Here is an 18,471-nt window from a genome sequence, read left to right on the forward strand (position 1 = left end):
TGCCGCTCACGACTCACGCGCTCATACTATCTCACCTGTGTTACCCATCGGTAGATATCATCGCGATGCTTCCTCGAGCGTCCTCGTCGCGCGCAGTCCGCACGGCTTCCTTTAGAGGCGACTCCGTCCGACGATGTGATATTAATTTGACTCCTTTTCGCTTCAGTTCCTGAACATGGCGTCGGTGTTTATGCGGATATTCAATCTGATCTGCATGATGTTGTTGATCGGACATTGGTCTGGATGCCTACAGTTCCTTGTTCCTATGCTCCAGGGATTCCCCCCTAACTCATGGGTAGCGATTAACGAGTTACAGGTAATTCCCGACCATTAATTCGATTGTTTTAGTTTAATTAGTCCGTAGCATAGAGTAACGATGTTAGATCGATTGATTAGATCTGTTGAAGTCGAATGCCTAAGAGTTATATGTCTGTAATGAAAGTTGGTGTTTAAGAAATCCCTAGGCTGTATTTTTGTTGTTTAGGCTGTTTAAGTACCTGATTATAAAAACATGGCAAAATATTTACAGAGCTTTTAAAGTTAGTTTTCATAAAAAGAAATAACTATAAGTCTATAACAGAACAATGGAAAATGTAAATACAAAAGCCATTTGAGAAAACCTTCTCCCTAAACAAATGCCTGGCCGCAGCGATGTGTCTCCTGTTGTTGTACCTCGTGCAATGTTTGTCTTATATTATGTGTCCCCTGGTAAATACCCCTAAAGGAGTGAGCACACTGAGACGGGCCGTGCCGGGGCTCATCGCAAAAATCCGCCTCCATACAATTTGTATGGAAGCGGAAATCCGCTGCGCCCCGACACAGTGTGCGATACGCGCATCCGCTTCCATACAAATTGTATGGAGGCGGATTTTTGCGATGAGCCCCGGCACGGCCCGTCTCAGTGTGTTCACTCCTGTAATCCGACGTGAATAATGTGTCGACATTAGTCTTAAGAATTGCATCTGGCCAACTCTTGAATTTTGAGTTAGTAAATTATTGGACATAAAGACTTGTAAGTTTTGTATTTAAAGAACCCCCTTAAAATTACCTCTTGTAATGAACATTTTAAGAAGTTTACTTTTCAAAGTAATTTTAAAGACCAAATCTTGCTTGAAATATTATTTTTATTTATATATTCAAGACGTTACAATAATTTAAATACGGCCTGCATACCTATAACTGTTTAGGCAAAGTTTGCATTAGTTAAGTCGCTAAAGCCAATACATAAGTAGTTACGATTTTTAGTCTAAGCCGTGACCATTGCATATAACTTAATAGAAATTAGAAATGTAATGTCTAAATGGAGCGTGAGTTCTGAAATATTACCCAGTGCTTAAATCTGACGGTACATAGTACTGACTACTGGTGCGCCACTTTTGAAACAAGTGTGACGTATTAAATATATAAAACGTATTAAATGACATCTCTACAATATTACATTACTCCCAAATTAATAATCACGAAAACACCCGAATCTATGAAACTTGCATTTTGCACCTTGTTCAAAGGTTCGCCAGCTATATGAAGTAAATATCATATAGCCGGTGGCTGTCCGCTATCGCTAACTCACCGGGAAGCCACGCGGCGTTACGCATGGTAACGTCCAAGCAACGTCAGGCGCCTCTACGTCGCTGCAAAGCGCTGTTTTTCTTAAAGTTAAGTTTAAAACAGTGCTTTGGAAAATATGATCGTTGCCGAAAAATTACGTAAAATTTCTATGCGCATTATCACTTTGGGAGCACTGTACGTGTACGTCCGTAATTGACGTATTTCACGTCACTAGCGTATTTCTCGGAACGAATATAGCGACGATTCTAGACGTCGTGAGCACTGACCAGTAAGCTGGGTTAAATTTCGGAACTTATCCAAAGTTATGCTCTCACGTCTTAGACTATAGTATACCCAAAATTTTAATCCCCCACCTCAAAAATTCCAGGAAGCGTTCTGGCTGGAGCAATACTCTTGGGCATTGTTCAAAGCTATGTCGCATATGCTGTGCATCGGTTACGGCAGATTCCCACCACAGTCGCTAACGGACATGTGGCTGACCATGCTGTCCATGATCTCTGGAGCGACTTGCTACGCGCTGTTCCTGGGTCACGCTACCAATCTCATCCAGAGCTTGGACTCTTCTAGAAGACAGTACCGGGAAAAGGTGAGTTTTGTTTGAGAGTGATAGTGATATAGTGAGATTAAGTTTTTGTCGCCTGCGCCATCGGCTGGCGACGCCCTTGGGCCATGTATAATTAGTATGAGATCAAAATAGCGTCGCTTGTAGTAATCAATTGCTAATAAGATGCTGTACTTTATGGCAAGGTGCTCAGAGTTAGAAGTGACAAAAACTTACACGTAGAGCCCCGTGACTGAAAGTTCGTTTTAATTTGTGGTCGATAGTTGCCCAATAAAATTGCTTTATAGCAGGCCCCTGTTACTGGTTTCTGAACTGGATTGACACAATATTAAACATAATATTTTTGATGATTGATGAGGACCGATCCAGAGTTCGAAACCTCTGATAGTGGCGCCCTCTACTGTCTCTATGTATCTAGAATTATGTACGTCTTGAACAGATTGTAAAAATAATCAGAACGAGTACCTACCACCTATTACCCATTAATTCTTAGCAAGAAAGACATCACGATTTGGGCATAGAGAGTGCTGTTGATTTTGAATTAAGTATGTGAGAATGTGAATTTTAACTTGTTACTTCTAAATTATGTATTAGGTATTAATAATAATCATTACTATGTCTTTAAAGAAGTATCATTAAAAACCTAGAGGCCTCTAGAATTGAGTTGTTATGAACACCACACCATGATTTTATAATAACAACTAATATATCAGTGCTGATTGCCTTTCAGAGATTAGACGTGAGTACAGAGTGAATGGTTGTCAGTTGTGTCGGGACACGGTTGTCGCACCACTCTATGTGCACCTCACGCTAGTATAACACGACTCTACTCTACGATATGAGGGTTTTGGGACATTCAAATAATCAATTTTTTTAACATCACATCTATGAGTAACTAAACTGTCCTTAGGTATATTTTAAGGCAAAATAAAATTTCTCTGGGACAATACCTATCTGGAATACGTTTAAAATATTTTTATGAGTAATTATTTTAATTGAAAGATAACATCACATTGAATAAACTTTTTACACTAGATGGCGCCAGAGGCTAGAATAATGTATTGTGGCGCCATCTTGTTTCAAAGTTTATATCCTGTTATTTTAAAGTTTCTTAAAAACGAATTCGAAAAAACATCGCTGCAAGCAGTAGAGTTGGGTCGTGATTTGTAAAAGCTAAACTAACATATTGGGTGTTCATAACGGCTTCATCGATTCTCTATTCTCTCATAACTAACGCTCATTATTTTGTTATAACATTACCATAGTCGTGCGTCATTAAGCTATAGTTTTGAAAGGTCTTCGTCGAATGTACCAGGCTATAACATTGCGTTGAGGCATCATAATATTCCCAAAAACAACATTGTACAGAAATGCGATGCGATCTCGCAACGCAAAAATTTCGACGATACGACGCAGCATTCCTTACGATGCGATGTCGCATCGGAAATTTATGCGATGCGTTCTGCAGCATCGGAAATTTATGCGATGCGTTCTGCAGCATCGGAAATTTATGCGATGCGTTCTGCAGCATCGGAAATTTCTGCGATGCTTTCTGCAGCATCGTACAATGCGACACGGCGCCGTAACGCCGTGTTATAGCTATAGCCTGGCCCTATCTATTTCAGTTTGCAAGGGCGTCGCCAGCCGATGGCGCAGGGTGGGGCAAGTTGACTTTACCTACTACAGTCTACAATTCATACTTTACTCACTCTCTATAAATGAGAAAAGTAGGTATGAATTGTAGGTAAAGTCGACAGCACATGAAACTTTTCACTTGTACTACGAGCCTTACATCTATTACCAGATTTTAATATTATAGTGGTCGTTGCTTTTGCATTATATTTGGCAACGTTTTTTAGAGTCTCTAGGGGGGGGGCAGCTGCCCCTCCCTGCCCCCCCCTGGCGACGCCCTTGTCAGTTTGTACTTATAAAAGTTTTCAGCACCGGGAGTACGAAGTCGTAGTTAGAACTAAAACGCACGATTTGTACTTTGTTGCAATTGCCTTTGGACGAACGGCTTTTCTCAAGACGTTTTATTACGCGAAGTATTTAAACTTTATAGCGCTTTAAAGTCACGGGTGAAAAGTGAAAAGCGTTCGTCCGATTAAAGCAACAAAGTCTTATAACGAATAAAATTTTAGGTGAAACAAGTGGAGGAGTATATGGCTTACCGGAAGCTGCCCAGGGAGATGCGGCAGAGGATAACGGAGTACTTCGAGCACAGATACCAGGGGAAATTCTTCGACGAGGAGTTGATCCTGGGAGAGTTGAGCGAGAAGCTTCGGGAGGACGTCATCAACTACAACTGTCGGTCGCTCGTCGCCTCCGTGCCCTTCTTCGCCAATGCCGACTCCAACTTCGTGTCCGATGTCGTCACGAAGTTGAGATACGAAGTCTTCCAGCCAGGTGTGTTTTGTGCTATTAATGGCAAAGCTAATTGAACCGTAAGGCAATTTAAACGTATTTTCCAGTGATTTTGGCAAATATCCATGCCATAATGAAGGTAGAAGATTCATACGAGAACTACAATTAATTATTGTTTTATGTGTAAAGGAGCCACGAGTACTAACTCGAGAAAAAATTTCGAATTCCAGGTGACATAATCATAAAAGAGGGGACGATCGGGAGCAAGATGTACTTCATCCAGGAGGGGATAGTGGACATCGTGATGGCGAACGGCGAGGTGGCGACGAGCCTGTCCGACGGCTCGTACTTCGGCGAGATCTGCCTGCTGACGAACGCGCGGCGCGTGGCGTCCGTGCGCGCCGAGACCTACTGCAACCTGTTCTCCCTGTCCGTGGACCACTTCAACGCCGTGCTCGACCAGTACCCGCTCATGCGGCGCACCATGGAGAGCGTCGCCGCAGAGCGCCTCAACAAGATCGGCAAGAACCCCAACCTCGTGGCGCACCGCGAGGACGACACCACCTCCGAGGGCAACACCATCAACGCCGTCGTCAACGCCCTCGCCGCCGAGGCCGAGCACGTCAGCCTGTCCGACGACAGCGTGGCGCGCCTGTCCGAGCGCTCGCTGGGTCTGGCGCTGCAGCCGCTGCAGGCCGCGTCGTGCCGCATGGCGGGCGTGGCGCTGCCCGGCCTAGGCGTGGCCGCGCTGCCCCGCCCCAAGTCCGAGCACGACTTCAGCGCCGCGCAGCAGCCGCTCGCCGCCGCCGCCGCCGCCTACCACAAGTCCGACGCCGGCATCGCCCCCTGACGCCGCACGCTGTGCTAGGCCCCCCGCCCCGATAGCAATACTAGGCTTAGAGCGAGCGCCTCGCCTCGCTAGACGTAGCGTAGGTCCGTAGCGCGACTTCGGCGCCCGCCGAATCTCATTTTGTGATCTTATACTTAATTCTCCTGTGTTATAATTTAGGTTAAATTTTATATCATCGACGCCGGGAGGAGCGGCCGGCCGCGCGACGCGGTCGGCGGCGTAGATATACCTGTTATATATTGAGGAATATTGAGTCTTTATAGATATACCTTGCCATTATGAATATTATATTATAGACTAGACTGAGATGTAAAGATATCACTATTTTATGCTTTGTTGGCGTACGGTATAGCTCTATTGTTGACCTTTTCGGAGATTCTAACGCGTTTGGGGAGCTGCGCCCTCGCCGGCGGGGAGCCGCGAGGGGCGTTTGTTGATATTATAAATATATAGTACGTATGTTGGAGCGTAGAGGTAGACACTTGCGGGCCGCGCCGTGTGCCGGCGCCGGTCGGGCGACGTCACGGCACGGCGACGGCACGGTGCCGGCGCCGCGCGGCCCGCGCACGAGCCACGCACAACAACCGACCTCACAATCCCGCAGCACTCGGTCGCTTCAATAATTTTATAAGTAGTGACATCTACCGCACGAGCGGGCGACTCCGCTCGGTAGCTCAGTAGCGCCGTCGTACCGTTTCTTTATGTAAATATTGTATTAAAGATTCGCCTTTAGTGTGATTTATTTAGGAGTGATAAGGCCGCCCTGGGGCGGTCCAGTCAATTATCGCACGAGCGACGGGACCGCGTCCCGCCGCGCCGCACGATCGTCGAGCGTAGGGAGATACTGATAATTACTACGATAGTGATCATTTCATAGGAGTAAGTAGGCCAAGCGGTTAACGAATTGAGGGCCGCCGCGGCGGGCCGACGCCGGCTCGGCGGTACACACGTAGACCTAGTCACCGCATGATATCGATCGCTTGTTTCTTAACTTTTATTACTATTAGCGTATCTTTCCGCCGACCGTACTGCGCCTAGTGATTTGCGCTTTCGATTTCTTAACATAGTTAGCGTTAGATCATCGCATCGATACATATCGTACCTAGAGCCGGCGGTCGCGCCGCCCCCGGCACGACTGTCCCCGCCGGGCCGCGCCGGGCCCCGCCCCCGCGTGCCGGCCCCGCCCAGCCGCGCCCGCGCGACGGGCGACGTCATGACATGTGATGGTTTGCAGATGTTGACTTTTAGCCAAATATAGTTTACGAATGAACCAATTCGCAGTAGCTTACCGTAGTGAATGCAGCCTAGTTCTCAGTTCTGCGAACGAACACCAATAGATACTTTGTACTCGTAAGGTATTTATACGATCTTAGCGGAGTAACCTCGTCAATTTATCTACGACATTAAGTTTTAACCCCTCAGAAGCATTTATTTACTGTTGTGTTAAGTGACATTGCCGCTTTTGTAAATTATATAAATTTTATAGAAGAGATCTATTTTTATTGTGAAGTTGATGCTGGTTAAACCTATATGAAATCGAGAGTTTTTTTAACGGAACTGTTAATTAATGTATAGTTATATTGAGTTCTGTTATCTATTTTCACCAAAAGTGCTCATCGCTATCAAAAAAATTAGAGAAAATGCATTAAAGAATGAAGAAATTGTTTCGTGGTTTTATTCCCTAGCTCCTAAATACTTTATCTATTCTATACTAAAATTATAATGCGAAAGTATGTGTGTCTATCTAACTCTCTATCTGTCTGTTACCTATTCGTCCTTAAAAGGATACACCAAGGGCGAGAGAAATTGAAAATGGGTATTTGAAAATGTATTGCTGTCTCACCAATCTCAAGTCTCCCACCGCAGAACGCAATAGAGACAACACGACAAAAGTTCTAATAAAAGAACAAAATCTTCCAGTCCGCTGATTCCTTCTCCAAAACTTAAGCAAGGCTTGAGCTGTGTTTCTATGTGTTATTTTTTTTTTTTTTGTATATTTTAGCCAGTTTTGTTTTCTAGGTGTTTGAACACAGGAAAGTCTGGCCATTTTTTTGGGACGTTCTTATCTTTTTTAATAATAAAATTATGAAAAAAAAAAAAAAGAAAACATAGGGACATGCTAAGTGGCCGTAGATATTCAGCAATATATTCAGGAAAAAAATCATAACTCTACCGGCATTGTCCAGGGAGGAAACAGTGGACAACGTTTGTATGGAAAAACGGCGGTGTGGACTCCTCTTAAATAGGGCAAACCAGTTTTTATGAAATTTTGTAAAGATAAATACCTGCACTACGTCCTGTGAAAGGATTGCATAGAGTAGTTTTTGTCCTAAAATATACAATTCTGGCCCTGTAAAAAAAAGTTGGTGCAACAATGTTGCGGGCAACACCTTGGTATCAACGAAGGCGATGTCAACTCTGTGCCCCGGTGACAGCAGCGAGTTGGTGTAGGTAAACATGTGCTACAGCAGCTTTAATCAAACTGCGGCCCACCGGGACTTTATCAGTGGCCGGCGTGACGCTAAACCAGTTTGAAATTCAAGCTGCAAAATAGTGCAGTCGTCGTGAAATTCGTGAAAATTTAAATCGCTAATTCGACACCAAGGTAAAAACGTGTTGTAGCCCGTATAAAAAAAAGGTTGAGTACCACTGCAGCTGTGCTACAAATTACAATCTATAATGTCCGATAAGTCGTGAGATGGTCGTGAGTCGTATTGTTATGTGTCATTTGTCATTGCCTTTTGCCTTTATACTGACAGTTTTTTTTTTCTGACTGACAGCAGTGACACTTGACAGCTATGAAATGTCAATGTCATTAACACGAGAATTGAGATTGTGGTTCGTGCACAGAGTAGGTACTGTATTATATACTGGGTTCGTGTTCGAGGCTGCAGTGATAAATTTAAAATTTAATTTAAATATTTTATTGTGTTTAAGTGAAGCGGAAATTATTAAAAACTAAATAAAGTTTTCATTTACTATCTTCTTAATCGTTACTGTAAACTCTTGAACCCATTTTACGTATAGAAAATTTGTAATTTAACAATGTCTACGAGAAGAGCGAGAATAAAAGCTGTTACATCTTTACCACCACGTAGAAAAAATGCGGATAAACGGGATAACAAAACTAACAAGCCAGATGATACATCTAATAGCGTGGAAAATAAGCCTGAAGATTCTACCAACAAAGAAACAAGCACTTCACAAACGGCAGAAAAATTAGACGATACAAGCAATCGGGACCAAAATGCTCAACGCTCTATAGATATAGATGTAATAAAATCACCAGAGTCCAGACCGAATACTGTTTCAGTGATACGTAGCAATGTGTTTGTGTCTCCACAAAAGAGAAGCCCTAGAAGAACATTCGCTACACCCGTAGCGCCGTCACCGAAAATACAGAAAGTACCAGATCACAAGAGCGTCATACAGAGAACTGGAAGCACCCCGGTGACACAGAAAATCAATGACTGCGACGAACTACAGATATCAAATAGTTTGATCAATAAAGTTAATTATAATGAAGACTCGCAGAAGAAAGATGGTGGTAAGGAATGCACTTTTACATTTTTGTATTTGTGTGAAACAATTATAGTTTGAAACTTAAATTCATACAGCCATGAAACTAAATTTTTCAACCATTTTGTTTATAACCATTGACTTAAATTTTTAGTGTGCTTTAAAAGACGCATTGTATTATTTACTTCTTAGTTTTTATGGTTTGCTATTGCAGAACCCACTGCTACATTGAGTGCTGCTGAAGAAGCCGTTATGGATGGGATTATGCCGCTGCAGCCCGAAAGCCAGGCAGCCAAAACAATAGATTTGCTCAAAAATGACATAAATGAAAATGCAGATGTTCTATTTGACCCTATTATCCCATTGCCTTCTCCTGGGAAAGTACGACCGAAGCTCAAACCAGTGCCTAGGTTGGGACCACACAGAAGAAACAGTATTCAGGTACATTTTTTAATATTGGTTTTTTTTATGTTGCCGAAATTCGATAGCAGTTTCAAAAGTTTAGATTACTTGAGATTGAGGAAGGATGTTTGAATAAAAGACACTTGTTTGGAAATAATTTAATTTAAAAATAATAGAAATCTTTAAAGAAATCAAATAGCTTATTCAAAATGACTCTATGCCATTCCCAATCAAAGTTAAAATCTAGATAATATTATATTTAAAGTATGTTTCCATCACATATCAATAATAATTGTAGTACACACTATTTTATAAAGTTGTTTAAAGCAAAAATATTGTAATTCCAGGGCAGCGCAAGTGAGTCAGAAGATGAGAGTCGGAGAGGGCTGACCAACGCCACACCTAGCACCCCAGGGCCAAGACAAAGATATGATTCACACTCTTCAATTGCCACTTTACCAACACTGCCTAGCAGGTAAGGTTAAGTAAACATTAACATAATAATACCTGTTTTAAGTATCCTGTAAACTAAGCATTAAGATGTTTTACCTATTACTATAACAAAACCTAAATGTAAAGTACTAATTTAGGCACTCCATGTTATGTGTTTGTTTCACTATGTAATAGCACCTAATGATCCACTTTTAGTTGATGTTTTGTCAATAAATAACATAGGCTATCATAAAATACAATTTGCAAGTCACCAGTTATTAAATACTTTTCATTATTTCTTCTGCAATATCTAAAACGTTTATCATAGTAATCACTAATCAGCTTGCTATTCCTACTACTCCTACCTTCTTCTGATTAATTTCTGTTCGTGTCCTAAGACAGCTTTAGCACAACCCCCGCTCCCTGAGATCAAAGTAAAGAAAGGGTTTTGGTGGTTGGATACTGCTGTTGATCTTAGCAACACAGGAGATACAGTGGTGGGAATATGTGGTGGGACAAAGCCCATTATATGTATTAGGAAAAATCCAACTTGATTTTCCATTCTTATCCAGCACATTTAAAATTGATGAATGTTGTTTTCAGATGTACAACACTGAGTAACAGAGCAAGGAATGACTCAGTCTGCTCCATCACAAGCCAGGTAGCTGCCCAGGTTGTATCATCACCAGTTAAAGAGAAACAGTCTGCCAAGTAAGTGCTAAAGAACACAGTTTAGACGTGGGAGAGCCATGCTTCGGCACGAATGGGCCGGCTCGACCGGAGAGATACCACGTCCTCACAGAAAACCGGCGTGAAACAGCGCTTCCGCTGTGTTTCGCCGAGTGAGTGAGTTTACCGGAGGCCCAATCCCCTACCCTTTGCCTTTCCCTACCCTCCCCTATTTCCTTCCGTACCCTCCCCTATTCCCCCTTAAAAGGCCGGCAACGCACCTGCAGCTCTTCTGATGCTGCGAGTGTCCATGGGCGACGGAAGTTGCTTTCCATCAGGTGACCCGTTTGCTCGTTTGCCCCCTTATTTCATTAAAAAAAAAAAAAAAGTTAGCTGTTAATAAAATACTTTTAAAAACATGTTAAAATCGTCGCTATTTTCTGAAGGATTTAAAAATGACTAAGCTATCAAATTAAAATATAACTTTTCTATATTAATTCAATAAAACCGTAATGTCCCACATTGTAAACTCCAAGTCCATATAATATCTGAGAACACAACAGCCTTCCAACGACTAGTTTAGATGGTATTTAAACCCTTATTAATTATTATATAATGCAAACAGAATTCTTTATTTCTAAAGTATGCAATGAGAAGAGACAATTGTTATATCCGAAACACTTTCCTCCTATTATAAACCTTATTTAAACTTACGAATATTTCAAAACTAAAATTTGCTAAATCGATTCAGCCATTCTCGAGTTTTAGCGAGACTAACAATATTGTAAAATTCATTTTTATTTATTTTAAAGGACTAGACGTCATGAGGCGAACCGAAGAATGATGGCGTCGAAACGACGGCGAGACATGATGAAGAGGGAGGCTATGACTATGTATGATCTGATCTTCTACAACCCATCTACAAATCCCATTGTGTAAGTACAATCCATACTTATATTATATGCATTGTCATAACGCCTCCAACCTCTGTAGTACAGTGACTGTACTACAGAGGTTGGAGTTCTTGACTCGGAGGTCGTGGGTTCGATTCCCGCATTGGAAACATGTTATTTCCAAGTTTGGTTAGGACAATGCTGGCTGATCACCTGATTGTCTGACAAGATGATGATCCATGCGTCGGATGGGCATGTAAATAGTCGGTCCTGCGCCTGATCTCTCGCCAGTCGTGTCGGTTTTCACTCTTCTGTCCCAGTGTTATGAGAGTAAAGGAATAGAGAGTGGTGCTGAACCACTTTTGATTGAGAGGTAAAAGAAGTTGAGCCTCTGAAAATGACATACGTATTAGGATAGTTTATGTAAAACCACAACTTTTGAAGTGTAAAGAGGATGAGGAAACAGATAGAAATAATTTTTATAGAAGTGTTTTGAGTCTCGTGTTTCTGTGCAATTATAAATGAACTAGATGTCCCGCGCGGCTTCGCCCGCGTAAATTAGGAATTTTACAGAAACCGTACATTTTCCCATAAAAAATAGCTTATGTCCCTACTCCCTTCACTTGGTCTACTCTATATCTCTGCTTAATATTGCCATAAAAATTGCTCCAGTAGTTCGTACTTTTTAATATTTCCCCCGTTTTTCCCACATTTTCCTGCGTTTCTTCGGTCGTATTAGTCTTAGCGTGATAATATATAGCCTATAGTCTTACTCGATAAATGAGCTATCTAACACTGAAATAAGTTTTTAAATCGGACCTGTAGTTCCTGAGATTAACGCGTTCAAGCAAACATACACTTCAAATTTATAATATTAGGTAGGTATAAATTTTTTAATTATCGCTTGACAAACTCGAGTCTCGATCTAAAAGACTATGAAAAGTACCAACAACAGGGTCATTATAGGCTCATAAGTTATAACCATGGGACGATGCATGGTATAATATGGTAGTGATGATGATGATTTGCACAGTAGCATATACTTTCCGTTCTTAAAACAACGCCTAAACTCCCAAACTTGTATCTATAAAGAATCAGGAGTTCTCTCAGCACCTTCCGAACCATGGTATACCTTGGTGCAAAATCTTACTTGTTGGTAGCATATGCTTAGAATACTGCTCACGAAACCGAAGTCACCACATATTTCCATATAAATTTTGAGCAGTTCCCTCGATTGCTTATGAATCCTTCATCAGATCACCACTTTTGTGAATATAATACCAAATTGGGATGATACCCTATATACCAAAAGAAAAATTTTAAAAATCGTTTAACGGTGTTTTGAAGACTTTCAGTCGTGGCGGCATACAATGTTCCCGTGACACGTGAGCCGTGTCATACGCCATAGGAGTAGATGACACGGCTACCGTGTCATCCGCCACGTTCAAAAAGCTTTATGGTTTTTTTTTGTTTTTACGCTTGTATTAACTTAATTTATTTAATTGAACCCAAACTATTGTTGTTGACGGAAGGCTACGTTGTTTTAAGTTGATTTCGAGTAGTTTTACTAAGTATAAACCTGAAAATGGCAGGTAAGCGATTTTTTTATTCAGATGTTGCATACCTTTTGTAGGTTACAAAGTTAGAAAAATGAGTACCTACCTATACGTTCGTAGATAAATTTAAAGAAGTTCGTAGTTAATATTTTTTATCCGACTTCCAAAAAAGAGGAGGTTATACGTTTGGCTGTGGATATTTTTTATGTGTGTTCAACGATTACTCCGCTGTTTGTGAACGGATTTTCATAATTTTTTTTTTGTTGTGTACAAATACCCTATGTATTTGTTCCGATTGATCCGGTTCCGAGTTGGTACCATGTTCACAAAAGTGGTGATCTGATGATGGGAACCATGAAGACTCCCAATATTACTTCTTTATTTTCTTAAAAGTTTACTATTAAAAAGCCCGGCCGCACATTATCCAAATTTATTATCAGAAAAAGTCGGACGCTCATACATTTCGACACGTCAGAATTCTGATAGTATGCGGGGTCCACAACAAAATGTATGAACAGAGTACGTTATAATAAATAATGTACGGTGGATTAAAAAAGGAGACAGCACCTACTTTTTCAATTCTCAGAATATTCAGAGAGGAAGCCTATAAGCTTGTTTTACGTAGAAAATTTAGATGGTTTTGTTCGGAGCATAACCTTCTAAAGTGTCATTTGAGGGAGATACAATCGCTTTTTAAAGACACGGCTCACGTGTCATACGCCACACGTTAAAAACCCATAAGACGCGGCTGCCGTATAATCCGCAATGAATGCACCTTTTAAAAAAGGTTGACGGCCCCTACTTTTTTTCAATTCACAGAATATTCAGAGGCGAAGCCTATAGGCTTGTTCTACGTGGAAAATTAAGATGATTTTGTTCAGAGTAGAACCTTCTAAAGTGTAATTTGAGAGAGATACAATACGCCACACTTTAAAAACGCGTATGACACGGCTCCCGTGTCATCCGCACTGAATCGGTTAACAAAAGGCGGAGTAATCGTTGAACATAAGAAAACCTCCCCCATTTTGAAAGTCGGTTAAAATTGTAGCCTATGTGTTATTCTGATGTATAAGCTATATTATTGTAAAGTTTCATTAAAATCCGTTCAGTAGTAGCTCTTTCAGAGTAACAAACATCCATACATCCAAACAAACTTTCGCCTTTATAATATTAGTAGGATTTCTGCGCGAACTAAGTGGCTAACAACATCTACTTCTTTATCTTCGTTAAAATTTCTTATGTATAAAATACAGTAGGAAAAAAGTACATACATTATAATTATAATATTATGTTACAAAATTTTGTATTTTATAGAATTCCCAAAATCACTTGACAATAATTTTTAGCCCTGACGAGGATGAAGTGAAGGCTATAGAAGACGAAAAAGAAATGAATAAGAAGGCAGAAGCAGAGGAACTGAAGAAAGCGGAGGAGCCAGAGGATGCTACACCAGTGCCGCAGCTCAAACTCGGACCCAACGGGGAAATTACATTAGACGAGTCCAGTTTGGTGAGTCTATCATAATTGATTATTACTAAGACTTCGTTGTCTGTCTGTCTCCACGCTGTATCTCAAAAACCACTGTAGCTAGACTTCTGAAATTATCACAGATTACAAAACAACAATTTTCAATTAAAAAAATGAAATTTCAACATAAAAACACAATTTAATTTTAAAGCGTATTTCATACAATATCAGCTGTACTTACATAATTTTTTTTATGTTTGCAGTTGATCAACCGCACGTCACGCACTGCGACGGCGGGCGTGGTGGTAGAGGGCGGGTGGCGCGCGGGCGCGGGGGGCCGCTATCGCCGCGGCCCGCGCTCCGCAGAGTGGCCGCCCGCGGAAACTGTACGCTTTTACCGCGCGCTCGGAGCCCTAGGGACGGACTTTACTCTGATGGCGCCACTCTTCCCCGACCGCACGCGGAAGGAGATTTATCTGAAGGTATATAGAGTTACGCAAAATTTTCAATAATATAATATTATGTAAAGCCTTTATTGTATTATCACTTATCAGAGATGTTAATTGTAATGTTAATAATATTTATAGGCGGATAGCCTATACAATATATTATTAGTTGGTTCTATATCATTTTTCCGCGTTATGTTTAACCCAGTCAACAGACCCTAGTGGGCACGACTCCTAGCTGGTATCGTTAATTGACAAAAAGCGACGGACCTATATAAATCACTCGTGACTCGTGCTATGTCAAGCTCGGCCAATAGATCACAACTAACTTTAACTTTATATAATGGCCGTGTTCGTTGGCGTTTTTAGCGTATGCATATGCTTTATACAGTACCCTACACACTATTTATCATTTTAGACAGTATACTGTTTAAAATCAAATTTAATGACAGCATTATTTACAAATTATAGTGCATGTACCAAAATAAGCCAACAAAAAACTGCCAATGTCATAAGAAAATCTCTGACGTTGGATGGACAGATTTAGACACAAGTATGTATGACAGTTCAAGAAGGAGGAGCGTCTGAACGGCGCGCAGGTGGACAAGGCGCTGCGGTCGGCGGGCGGCTGGGACGTGCTCCGGCTGCGGGACGAGTTCAGCGCGGAGCGGGCGGCGGCGCGCGAGGCGGCGCGGCGCGAGCGCGACCGCGTGCACGCCGAGCGGCAGGCGGAGCGGGCGCGCCTGCAGGACGCGCGCAGCCTGCGCGTGCGAACTAGTGAGTTGCACCTATATTCATTCACGATATATTAAGGCGAAGACAGCTGCCAATTCGACATCTTTGTGCAGTTTTCTATACGTATGTATTTCATTGATTGGCACAAAAAAATATATGTGATTTTTTTTTAATTTGGAAAAGCTTTTTTATTTCAAATATTAAAATAATATTATGCTCCTATTGGATGAAAAAAAATACCAAAGTCACATCTTCCAGTCCGAACTTTAAACAGTTCTAACTAAAAATAATATACAAGCTATGCTTTAAAAAATTGTTTATTTGATACCTTTTACATAAATCCAAAGCTTGTAAGATTAAATTTCCGGCTCTGATATCTAGATTTCCATAATGTTTATTTTTCCTCTAACAAACGAAAAATGTATCCACGCTACCGAGTGAACATTTCACATCTCTCTCTCTCTCTCTCTCTCTCTCTCTCTCTGGTTAAATGCCAAAAAAAACATCACATGATTAATGGACGGCCCCTGACTTAATTTTGTGTCCATCGTGATACTGTATGTATATATTTTGTTAATTGCAAGTGATTCGTGGATTGATAAAAGGTCTTTGTCTCTCATATACCCTTTTGCAATATGCCAGACAAACACAGTTATTGGACAGTCAATGTAAATATTTTGATTAGAGTGCACTTTTCAGTTGTAAAATATATTCAAAGAATTTACATATGGATATATGACATTGGTATGAAAATTGATCTTAGGTTTATATAATCTAGTTATTAGTGTGAAAAATGAAAGCACCTTTACTAAACCTTTGCTACCCCTATTTTAAGTTCTTCTTTTTACAGGTAAGGCGTCAAAAGCTATGGAAAGTACCATGCTGCCAGGAGTCAGCCAGCAGAGCGAGATCGTCACCGCAAACGACATCGTGGAGAGCGTCAAAATTGCCAAGAAACGAACAGCCGAAACAAACAAAACTGACATAGCGATGGGACCAAAGAAACCGAAAGCCACTCCTATAACTTTAGAATCTCCTAATCTTAGAACAGAAGCCACTCCTATAACTTCAGAATCTCCTAATCTTAGAACAGAGATCCTATCACCGGACAAAATTGCTAATCTATCAAACCAAGTCCCAAAGGCACTGTCCAACATTGAGTCTGGCTCTCTAGTGGTATTGACCGTTGATGATCCATCTACTCCGGGAAAGAAGATGCTGCAGACGTATATAGCTCATGGACCACACAAGCTCACTCCGGTGGCTCTACCGTCTACGTTACTGAACTCGGTCGTCGGATACATGAAGAAAAAGTCCACGAATATAAATACTTCATCCAACCCGTCTTCACCTCTGCTCTCCCCGGGCAGTGTTAACAGTGATAGACCCAGTGCGTTCCAGAGTCCAGTGCAACGGACCAGACATACTTCTTTCACTATACAACCTCTGTAGTTGCTTTGTTAAGTTTTTTGTTTGTGCTTTAAATTATCTTTAGTGTTCCATTACATGAGGGGGCAGGGAGGGTGTGATGACATTGATGCCAGATAAATATGCCAATGGCAGCAGATCGGGCGATTGTGCCCTGAAAGAAGTCTCGCCTAAGGCACTTTTTATGCTTTCATTGCCCTGTTTTAGTATTTATACTTACTTTATGTACTTTTTCCAGATACGAAAAAGTTTTTTTTTCATGATTTTGTTAAATTTATTAAATACCTACTTAACTTTAAAGTGCCAAATTTAATAATAGTGTTTTAATGTACCATCGAAGAAATTGATTTAAGGCAGTTGGGGGACCTTCGTCATTTGGTTGAATTACGACAATTCAATATTAGTCATAAAGTTAATATACCTAGCGGAATAGAGAAACAAAGGCCTGAGCAAGAAAGATGTCATTATCAGTAACACTGCTTGGTAAAAAGAGACGTGTGATACATGACAGCAGCACTCTTTTTTTGACGTCCAGTCGGCACGTGCCGCACGTTGACAATTTAATATCATAGAATTCATGTTCAATCATGCTTGTGTAAGTTTATACATACACATATTTTTCACACAGATGGAAACCAATTTTGGTTACGTTTGACAGCTCGAGATTATTGCTCTATTCCGCTAGGTATATTAACTTTATGATATTAGTCGTGACTCGTGACCGGTCGGTCGTCGTCGGGTGATTTTGACACAACGCGACCAAGTTACATCGGTCCGCCATCTGCCTATGAACCAATTTCCTAACAGTACCTATACATAATATGTTTTGAAATATATACTTCCGGAATTCATACGTAACAAAAAATAATTTTAATTGAGGACGTATTATTTAAAATCAGCATAGGTTAGGATTACTCTGTTTTTATTGTTTTATTGGATTATAGGTACTTTACTACAATACTTTTTATCATTTTGTTTGTAAGATGAAGACAAAACACACAATTTTGTAACAAACATAAACTCGAAAGTGTTTTCTAATGTGATATGTAACTCAATTTAAGTACTTTCCTTAATTATTATATGATATTAATTAACAATAATATAATATTGTGGTTCATGTAAAATGTTTTAAGTGATTAATTTTATGAATTATGATTGTTAGCTTGTAAAATTCATTTTGTGCGAAACGGAATTTTGTATTGTGTATACATAGTTATAAACTGAAATTAAACACCTACTGTTGTGTTGTTTGAAGGTTTTTTTAATCACAGACCACTAATAACAAAGCACAATATTATGTCGGTATGTCGATACTTGTAATGAGATCAATTATTTCATGTCAATATGACGATAGATGTCGCTTTTTAACATACTAAAAAAAATGCTACCAAGTTACCTCTTCATAGTTCCTACTTCATGTTATCCTGGTACCCACAATATGTACATACGTCAATATGACGGTAGATGTCGCTGTTTTAACGTACTAAAAATGGCTACCAAACAACTTCCTTACTTATAGCTCATGTTATCCTGGTACCCACAATAATATGTACGTCAATATTATCATGTCGCTGTTTTG

General features: G+C 40.6%; 2 protein-coding genes across 15 annotated transcripts in view; both read left to right on the forward strand.

The window, feature by feature from the left end:
- The window catches only part of LOC121737157 (potassium/sodium hyperpolarization-activated cyclic nucleotide-gated channel 2), a 301,993-nt gene extending 294,989 nt beyond the window's left edge, over positions 1-7,004 (forward strand). For 9 of the 14 annotated variants that reach the window (XM_042128732.1, XM_042128738.1, XM_042128733.1 and 6 more), the window contains 5 exons: positions 167-316; positions 1,937-2,155; positions 2,862-2,870; positions 4,273-4,537; positions 4,726-7,004. In XM_042128732.1, the coding sequence (XP_041984666.1) occupies positions 167-316; positions 1,937-2,155; positions 2,862-2,870; positions 4,273-4,537; positions 4,726-5,345 (1,263 nt within the window). In that variant the 3' untranslated portion in view covers positions 5,346-7,004. The remainder of the gene's footprint in view (positions 1-166; positions 317-1,936; positions 2,156-2,861; positions 2,871-4,272; positions 4,538-4,725) is intronic. The other 5 variants (XM_042128734.1, XM_042128739.1, XM_042128735.1 and 2 more) reach the window with 1 other exon arrangement.
- A 1,148-nt stretch (positions 7,005-8,152) lies between these two features.
- Positions 8,153-17,328, forward strand: LOC121737159 (transcription factor TFIIIB component B''). Its single transcript, XM_042128747.1, has 9 exons — positions 8,153-8,892; positions 9,079-9,305; positions 9,614-9,741; positions 10,302-10,409; positions 11,180-11,302; positions 14,163-14,325; positions 14,547-14,765; positions 15,296-15,506; positions 16,315-17,328. Exons 1-9 carry the CDS (start codon positions 8,391-8,393, stop codon positions 16,914-16,916), a joined length of 2,283 nt encoding a protein of 760 aa, XP_041984681.1. The 5' UTR covers positions 8,153-8,390; the 3' UTR covers positions 16,917-17,328.
- Positions 17,329-18,471: the final 1,143 nt, after the last annotated feature.

The sequence above is a fragment of the Aricia agestis genome, chromosome 20 (assembly GCF_905147365.1).
Source record: "Aricia agestis chromosome 20, ilAriAges1.1, whole genome shotgun sequence".
Classification (NCBI taxonomy): Eukaryota; Metazoa; Arthropoda; class Insecta; order Lepidoptera; family Lycaenidae; genus Aricia; species Aricia agestis.